Raw genomic sequence first — 10,000 nt, 5'->3', positions numbered from 1 at the left:
TGGATCTAGGACTTCATTATGAAGTCTGGCCTACTGTCCTACTGTCTGGATATAGGACTTCATTATAAAGTCTGGCCTACTGTCCTACTGTCTGGATCTAGGACTTAATTATGAAGTCTGTCCTACTGTCCTAATGTCTGGATCTAGGACTTAATTATGAAGTCTGTCCTACTGTCCTACTGTCTGGATCTAGGACTTAATTATGAAGTCTGGCCAACTGTCTGGATCTAGGACTTCATTATGAAGTCTGTCCTACTGTCTGGATCTAGGACTTTGTTATGAAGTCTGGCCTACTGTCCTACTGTCTGGATCTAGGACTTCATTATGAAGTCTGGCCTACTGTCCTACTGTCTGGATCTAGGACTTCATTATGAAGTCTGGCCTACTGTCTGGATCTAGGACTTCATTATGAAGTCTGTCCTACTGTCTGGATCTAGGACTTCATTATGAAGTCTGTCCTACTGTCTGGATCTAGGACTTTGTTATGAAGTCTGGCCCACTGTCCTACTGTCTGGATCTAGGACTTCATTATGAAGTCTGGCCTACTGTCTGGATCTAGGACTTCATTATGAAGTCTGTCCTACTGTCTGGATCTAGGACTTCATTATGAAGTCTGGCCTACTGTCTGGATCTAGGACTTTGTTATGAAGTCTGGCCTACTGTCCTACTGTCTGGATCTAGGACTTCATTATGAAGTCTGGCCTACTGTCCTACTGTCTGGATCTAGGACTTCATTATGAAGTCTGGCCTACTGTCCTACTGTCTGGATCTAGGACTTCATTATGAAGTCTGGCCTACTGTCCTACTGTCTGGATCTAGGACTTCATTATGAAGTCTGGCCTACTGTCTGGATCTAGGACTTTGTTATGAAGTCTGGCCCACTGTCTTACTGTCTGGATCTAGGACTTCATTATGAAGTCTGGCCTACTGTCTGGATCTAGGACTTTGTTATCAAGTCTGGCCTACTGTCTGGATCTAGGACTTCATTATGAAGTCTGGCCTACTGTCCTACTGTCTGGATCTAGGAATTCATTATGAAGTCTGGCCTACTGTCTGGATCTAGGACTTCATTATGAAGTCTGGCCTACTGTCTGGGTCTAGGACTTCATTATGAAGTCTGGCCTACTGTCTGGATCTAGGACTTCATTATGAAGTCTGGCCTACTGTCCTACTGTCTGGATCTAGGAATTCATTATGAAGTCTGGCCTACTGTCCTACTGTCTGGATCTAGGACTTCATTATGAAGTCTGGCCTACTGTCTGGGTCTAGGACTTCATTATGAAGTCTGGCCTACTGTCTGGATCTAGGACTTCATTATGAAGTCTGTCCTACTGTCTGGATCTAGGACTTTGTTATGAAGTCTGGCCTACTGTCCTACTGTCTGGATCTAGGAATTCATTATGAAGTCTGGCCTACTGTCTGGATCTAGGACTTCATTATGAAGTCTGGCCTACTGTCTGGGTCTAGGACTTCATTATGAAGTCTGGCCTACTGTCTGGATCTAGGACTTCATTATGAAGTCTGGCCTACTGTCTGGATCTAGGACTTCATTATGAAGTCTGTCCTACTGTCTGGATCTAGGACTTCATTATGAAGTCTGTCCTACTGTCTGGATCTAGGACGTTGTTATGAAGTCTGGCCTACTGTCTTACTGTCTGGATCTAGGACTTCATTATGAAGTCTGGCCTACTGTCTGGATCTAGGACTTTGTTATCAAGTCTGGCCTACTGTCTGGATCTAGGACTTCATTATGAAGTCTGGCCTACTGTCCTACTGTCTGGATCTAGGAATTCATTATGAAGTCTGGCCTACTGTCTGGATCTAGGACTTCATTATGAAGTCTGGCCTACTGTCTGGATCTAGGACTTCATTATGAAGTCTGGCCTACTGTCTGGATCTAGGACTTCATTATGAAGTCTGTCCTACTGTCTGGATCTAGGACTTCATTATGAAGTCTGTCCTACTGTCTGGATCTAGGACTTTGTTATGAAGTCTGGCCCACTGTCCTACTGTCTGGATCTAGGACTTCATTATGAAGTCTGGCCTACTGTCTGGATCTAGGACTTCATTATGAAGTCTGTCCTACTGTCTGGATCTAGGACTTTGTTATCAAGTCTGGCCTACTGTCTGGATCTAGGACTTTGTTATGAAGTCTGTCCTACTGTCTGGATCTAGGACTTCATTATGAAGTCTGGCCTACTGTCCTACTGTCTGGATCTAGGACTTCATTATGAAGTCTGGCCTACTGTCCTACTGTCTGGATCTAGGACTTCATTATGAAGTCTGGCCTACTGTCCTACTGTCTGGATCTAGGACTTCATTATGAAGTCTGGCCTACTGTCCTACTGTCTGGATCTAGGACTTCATTATGAAGTATGGCCTACTGTCTGGATCTAGGACTTCATTATGAAGTCTGTCCTACTGTCTGGATCTAGGACTTCATTATGAAGTCTGTCCTACTGTCTGGATCTAGGACTTTGTTATGAAGTCTGGCCTACTGTCTTACTGTCTGGATCTAGGACTTCATTATGAAGTCTGGCCTACTGTCTGGATCTAGGACTTTGTTATCAAGTCTGGCCTACTGTCTGGATCTAGGACTTCATTATGAAGTCTGGCCTACTGTCCTACTGTCTGGATCTAGGAATTCATTATGAAGTCTGGCCTACTGTCTGGATCTAGGACTTCATTATGAAGTCTGGCCTACTGTCTGGGTCTAGGACTTCATTATGAAGTCTGGCCTACTGTCTGGATCTAGGACTTCATTATGAAGTCTGGCCTACTGTCCTACTGTCTGGATCTAGGAATTCATTATGAAGTCTGGCCTACTGTCCTACTGTCTGGATCTAGGACTTCATTATGAAGTCTGGCCTACTGTCTGGGTCTAGGACTTCATTATGAAGTCTGGCCTACTGTCTGGATCTAGGACTTCATTATGAAGTCTGTCCTACTGTCTGGATCTAGGACTTTGTTATGAAGTCTGGCCTACTGTCTTACTGTCTGGATCTAGGACTTCATTATGAAGTCTGTCCTACTGTCTGGATCTAGGACTTCATTATGAAGTCTGGCCTACTGTCCTACTGTCTGGATCTAGGACTTCATTATGAAGTCTGGCCTACTGTCCTACTGTCTGGATCTAGGACTTCATTATGAAGTCTGTCCTACTGTCTGGATCTAGGACTTCATTATGAAGTCTGTCCTACTGTCTTACTGTCTGGATCTAGGACTTCATTATGAAGTCTGGCCTACTGTCCTACTGTCTGGATCTAGGACTTTGTTATGAAGTCTGGCCTACTGTCTTACTGTCTGGATCTAGGACTTCATTATGAAGTCTGGCCTACTGTCTGGATCTAGGACTTTGTTATCAAGTCTGGCCTACTGTCTGGATCTAGGACTTCATTATGAAGTCTGGCCTACTGTCCTACTGTCTGGATCTAGGAATTCATTATGAAGTCTGGCCTACTGTCTGGATCTAGGACTTCATTATGAAGTCTGGCCTACTGTCTGGGTCTAGGACTTCATTATGAAGTCTGGCCTACTGTCTGGATCTAGGACTCTCTTCCTTTTAACCCATCTCTCTCTCTCCTTCCTCCCCTCTCTCTCCTTCCTTCCTCCCCTCTCTCTCTTCCCTCCTCTCTCTCTCTTCCCTCCTCTCTCTCTCTCCCCCTCCTCCCCTCTCTCTCTCTCTCTCCCTCCCCCTCTCTCTCTCTCCCTCCCCCTCTCTCTCTCTCTCCCTCCTCCTCTCTCTCTCTCTCCCTCCTCCTCTCTCTCTCTCTCCCTCCTCCTCTCTCTCTCTCTCCCTCCTCCTCTCTCTCTCTCTCCCTCCTCCCCTCTCTCTCTCTCTCCCTCCTCCCCTCTCTCTCTCTCTCCCTCCTCCCCTCTCTCTCTCTCTCCCTCCTCCCCTCTCTCTCTCTCTCCCTCCTTAACCCTCTCTCTCCCTCCTCTTCCTCTTCCCCCATCTCCACCCCCCCCTCTCTCTCCCTCCTCTTCCTCTTCCCCCATCTCTCTTCCCCCTCCCCCTTTCTCTCCCTCCTGCCCTCTCTCTCCATATCTCTCCCTCTCCAGGGGAGGTTAGAGAGGTGGTAGTTCCAGACCATGTACCAGTGGACATCAGAGTGAAACTCATGGTCTGTCTGATCCACCAGCATGTTTACAGACCTCTGGATGTGAGTACCACACAACGTATCTATCTGTTTTGGGAACACACAGACTCCTACCAACACCTTATAATCTCAGTGTTTCTGAATGTATAAATGGACATTCCTTCATCCTCTCTACCCCCCCAGTCCATGTTGACGTCTCTGATGGAGCAGAGCCCAGAGGAGCTGGGGGATCTGTACCTGGACGTGGCTGAGGCCTTCCTGGACCAGGGAGAGTACAACTCAGCCCTGCCTCTCCTCTCTGCCCTGGTCTGCTCTGAGAGATACAACCTGGCTGTTGTCTGGCTCCGACACGCTGGTAGACACACACACACACACACACCACACACACACACACACACACACACACACACACACCACACACACACCACACACACCACACACACACACACCACACACACACACACACACACACCACACACACACACCACACACACCACACACCCACACCACACCACACACACCACACACCACACACACCACACACACCACACACACCACACACACACACACACACCACACCACACCACACCACACACACCACACACACACCACACACACACACACCACCACACACACACACAGTCAGTCAACTGTCTCAAACTGTCTGTTATTTTGTCCGGATCATTATGAGATGATAATAATGCATAAAAGGGGCCTCCTGACAGGTCTTCTACCTCGTTAGAACGACATCATCGTACTGTGTTATAACGACATCATCATACCGCGTTAGAACGATATCATCATACTGTGTTATAACGACATCATCGTACCGCGTTAGAACGACATCATCGTACCGCGTTAGACCTACATCATCGTACCGCGTTAGAACGACATCATCGTACCGCGTTAGACCTACATCATCGTACCGCGTTAGACCTACATCATCGTACCGCGTTAGAACGACATCATCGTACCGCGTTAGACCTACATCATCGTACCGCGTTAGAACGACATCATCGTACCGCGTTAGACCTACATCATCGTACCGCGTTAGAACTGACTGTCATCGTACCGCGTTAGAACGACATCATCGTACCGCGTTAGAACGACATCATCGTACCGCGTTAGACCTACATCATCGTACCGCGTTAGACCTACATCATCGTACCGCGTTAGACCGGCATCATCGTACCGTGTTAGACCTACATCATCGTACCGCGTTAGACCTACATCATCGTACCGCGTTAGACCTACATCATCGTACCGCCTTAGACCTACATCATCGTACCGCGTTAGACCTACATCATCGTACCGCGTTAGACCTACATCATCGTACCGCGTTAGAACGGCATCATCGTACCGCGTTAGACCGACATCATCGTACCGCGTTAGAACGGCATCATCGTACCGCGTTAGAACGGCATCATCGTACCGCGTTAGAACGGCATCATCGTACCGCGTTAGACCTACATCATCGTACCGCGTTAGACCGACATCATCGTACCGCGTTAGACCGACATCATCGTACCGCGTTAGAACGGCATCATCGTACCGCGTTAGAACGGCATCATCGTACCGCGTTAGAACGGCATCATCGTACCGCGTTAGAACGGCATCATCGTACCGCGTTAGAACGGCATCATCGTACCGCGTTAGAACGGCATCATGGTACCGCGTTAGACCTACATCATCGTACGTCGTTAGACCTACATCATTGTACAGCGTTAGACCTACGTCATCGTACCGCGTTAGACCGGAGTCATCGTACCGCGTTAGACCGGAGTCATCGTACCGCGTTAGACCGGAGTCATCGTACCGCGTTAGACCGGAATCATCGTACCGCGTTAACCTACATCATCGTACCGCGTTAGACCGGAGTCATCGTACCGCGTTAGACCGGAGTCATCGTACCGCGTTACAACTCCTCCATCTCAACAGTTCCCAAAGTGTTAATTGAAATGTAATGTGTGTCTCCATGTCTCCAGAGTGTCTGAAGGCGCTGGGCCACATGGAGGTAGCAGTGAAGAGTTACAACAGGGTAGTACAGATGGCTCCTCTTCACCTGGAGGCCAGGCTGTGTCTGTCTACTCTGCAGCAGCAGCTGGGGCGACCTCTCTGTGCCCTCAAGGCCCTGGAGCCCATGTACGACCCAGACACACTGGCACAGGACGCCTCCGCAGCACAGCAGGCAGGTGGAGGGGGGGGGGGGTGGAGAGGACAGGAGGGTGGAGGGGTGTGTGTACTGATTATCCCTTTGTGTGTGTGTACTGATTATCCCTTTGTGTGTGTGTGTGTGTGTTGTGTTGTGTTGTGGTGTGTGTGTGTGTGTGGTCCAGGAGTTGAAGCTGCTGCTACACCGCTCTACTCTCCTGCGTTCCCAAGGCCGACTGGATGACTACCTGGATACCATGCTGACCATGCTGGCTATGCTGCTGAAGGTAGGCTTCTAACACACACACACACACACACACACACACACACACACACACACACACACACACACACACACACACACACACACACACACACACACACACTGATGTTGTTGCTACTGATGTTGTGTCATTCAGCTGGCTATGCTGCTGAAGGTAGGCTTCTAACACACACACACACACACACACTATGTTGTTGCTACTGATGTTGTGTCATTCAGGTGGCTATGCTGCTGAAGGTAGGCTTCTAACACACACACACACACACACACACACACACACACACACACACACACTGATGTTGTTCCTACTGATGTTGTGTCATTCAGGTGGCTATGACGCGGGCCCAGGTGTGTGTCAAAGCCAGAATGTGGGCGGGGGTCAGACACCTGCGTCTGGTCAAGGTGTCTAAGGACCTGGTGTCAGACATCCACGACCAGGAGGCAGCCTACCAGGACATCAGTGGTAAGACTCCTCTGATTGGTCACGGGTTACAGATGTACTGAGAGGTTACAGACCCAAAAGAGAAACAATTAAACAATGTTCTGTCTCTCTCAATCACTCACTTCCATCTCTCTCTCTCTCAATCACTCACTTCCATCTCTCTCTCTCTCAATCACTCACTTCCATCTCTCTCTCTCTCTCAATCACTCACTTCCATCTCTCTCTCTCTCAATCACTCACTTCCATCTCTCTCTCTCTCTCAATCACTCACTTCCATCTCTCTCTCTCTCTCTCTCTTACTCACTTCCATCTCTCTCTCTCTTACTCACTTCCATCTCTCTCTCTCTCTTACTCACTTCCATCTCTCTCTCTCTCTCTCTCTTACTCACTTCCATCTCTCTCTCTCTCTCTCTCTTACTCACTTCCATCTCTCTCTCTCTCTCTTACTCACTTCCATCTCTCTCTCTCTTACTCACTTCCATCTCTCTCTCTCTCTCTCCTCTCTCTCTCTCTCTCTTTTACTCACTTCCATCTCTCTCTCAATCACTCACTTCCATCTCTCTCTCTCTCTCTCTCTTACTCACTTCATCTCTCTCTCTCTTACTCACTTCCATCTCTCTCTCTCTTACTCACTTCCATCTCTCTCTCTCTCTTACTCACTTCCATCTCTCTCTCAATCACTCACTTCCATCTCTCTCTCAATCACTCACTTCCATCTCTCTCTCAATCACTCACTTCCATCTCTCTCTCTCTTACTCACTTCCATCTCTCTCTCTCTACTCACTTCCATCTCTCTCTCTCTTACTCACTTCCATCTCTCTCTCTCTTACTCACTTCCATCTCTCTCTCTCTTACTCACTTCCATCTCTCTCTCTCTTACTCACTTCCATCTCTCTCTCTCTCTCTCTCTTACTCACTTCCATCTCTCTCTCTCTCTTACTCACTTCCATCTCTCTCTCTCTCTTACTCACTTCCATCTCTCTCTCTCTTACTCACTTCCATCTCTCTCTCTCTCTCTCTCTCTCCTCTCTCTCTCTCTCTTTTACTCACTTCCATCTCTCTCTCAATCACTCACTTCCATCTCTCTCTCTCTCTCTCTTACTCACTTCCATCTCTCTCTCTCTTACTCACTTCCATCTCTCTCTCTCTCTTACTCACTTCCATCTCTCTCTCAATCACTCACTTCCATCTCTCTCTCTCTCTCTCTCTTACTCACTTCCATCTCTCTCTCTCTTACTCACTTCCATCTCTCTCTCTCTTAACTCACTTCCATCTCTCTCTCTCTTACTCACTTCCATCTCTCTCTCTCTTACTCACTCCATCTCTCTCTCTCTTACTCACTTCCATCTCTCTCTCTCTTACTCACTTCCATCTCTCTCTCCTTACTCACTTCCATCTCTCTCTCCTCTCTCTCTTACTCACTTCCATCTCTCTCTCTCTTACTCACTTCCATCTCTCTCTCTCTTACTCACTTCCATCTCTCTCTCTCTTACTCACTTCCATCTCTCTCTCTCTTACTCACTTCCATCTCTCTCTCTCTCTCTTACTCACTTCCATCTCTCTCTCTCTCTCTTACTCACTTCCATCTCTCTCTCTCTCTCTTACTCACTGCCATTCTCTCTCTCTCTCTCTTTACTCACTTCCATTTCTCTTCTCTCTCTCTACTTACTCACTTTCCTCTCGCTCTCTCTCCTTACTCACTTCCATCTGCTCTCTCTCTCTTCTCACTTCCATCTCTCTCTCTCGCTCTTATCTCACTTCCATCTCTCTCTCTTCTCTCTTTACTCACTTCCATTCTCTCTCTCTCTCTCTTACTCACTTCCATCTCTCTCCTCTCTCTCCTATCATCTCTCTCTCTCTCTTTTACTCACTTCCATCTCCTCTCTCCAATCACTCACTTCCATCTCTCTCTCTCTCTCTCTCTCTCTTACTCACTTCCATCTCTCTCTCTCTCTCTCTCTTCTTACTCAACTCCATCTCTCTCTCTCTCTTACTCACTTCCATCTCTCTCTCAATCACTCCACCCATCTCTCTCCTCTCTCTCTCTCTCTCTCCTTACCTCACTTCCATCATCTCTCTCTCTACTTACTTCACTTACCATCTCTCTCTCTCTCTTACTCACTTCCATCTCTCTCTCTCTCTTACTCACTTCCATCTCTCTCTCTCTCTTACTCACTTCCATCTCTCTCTCTCTCTTACTCACTTCCATCTCTCTCTCTCTCTCCTCTCTCTCTCTCTCTTTTACTCACTTCCATCTCTCTCTCACTCACTTCCATCTCTCTCTCTCTCTCTCTCTCTCTCTCACTTCCATCTCTCTCCCTCCCCCTCCCTCCCTCCCCAGGTAAGACCAGTGTGTTGTCTCGTGAGGACTGGTGGTTACTGTTGGTGAGGTGTGTGTGTACCCTGTGTGAGATGAAACGTTTTTAAAGAGGCAGAGCTGCTGGTAGACTCTTCTCTGGAGTTCTACTCCTTCTATGACGTCAAGGTAAACAGGAACCAGCTGCCGTTTTCTGGCACTTTCACTTCCTGTCATCAAAATTTAAGACATTGTTCATTATAAAGAAATGTTTTGTATTTGAAAAATGACTCATTTATTGTTATATCTTTCTAAATGTGTTGTTAGCACTTTGTTGGTTAAATCTACAGGACAGTAATGTGTTGTTAGCACTTTGTTGGTTAAATCTACAGGACAGTAATGTGTTGTTTAGCACTTTGTTGGTTAAATCTACAGGACAGTAATGTGTTGTTTAGGTGAAGAGGAAAGAGCTGGAGTTCTTTGGTCTGTCGGCTGCTTTCCTGGACCATAACTACCGCAAGGCCTACGATTACATCAGGTCAGACTGGCTGTCCTACTGACCATAACTACCGCAAGGCCTACGATTACATCAGGTCAGACTGGCTGTCCTACTGGCTGTCCTACTGACCATAACTACCGCAAGGCCTACGATTACATCAGGTCAGACTGGCTGTCCTACTGGCTGTCCTACTGGCTGTCCTACTGACCATAACTACCGCAAGGCCTAC

At 47.5% G+C, this 10,000-nt stretch overlaps 1 protein-coding gene across 1 annotated transcript in view; it reads left to right on the top strand.

Annotated features, from left to right (window-relative positions):
- LOC116359818 (general transcription factor 3C polypeptide 3-like) overlaps positions 1 to 10,000 on the top strand; it is a 22,568-nt gene that overhangs the window by 5,611 nt on the left and 6,957 nt on the right. The window contains 8 exon segments of the mRNA XM_031813603.1: positions 4,063 to 4,163; positions 4,284 to 4,455; positions 6,086 to 6,288; positions 6,437 to 6,538; positions 6,862 to 6,997; positions 9,318 to 9,397; positions 9,399 to 9,461; positions 9,728 to 9,810. Of these exon segments, the coding sequence (XP_031669463.1) occupies positions 4,063 to 4,163; positions 4,284 to 4,455; positions 6,086 to 6,288; positions 6,437 to 6,538; positions 6,862 to 6,997; positions 9,318 to 9,397; positions 9,399 to 9,461; positions 9,728 to 9,810 (940 nt within the window).

The sequence above is a fragment of the Oncorhynchus kisutch genome, unplaced genomic scaffold (genome assembly GCF_002021735.2).
Source record: "Oncorhynchus kisutch isolate 150728-3 unplaced genomic scaffold, Okis_V2 Okis05a-Okis16b_hom, whole genome shotgun sequence".
In the NCBI taxonomy this organism is placed as follows: Eukaryota; Metazoa; Chordata; class Actinopteri; order Salmoniformes; family Salmonidae; genus Oncorhynchus; species Oncorhynchus kisutch.
Note: the sequence above shows the minus strand (reverse complement) of the source record. Positions and strands in the feature narration are given on the sequence as shown.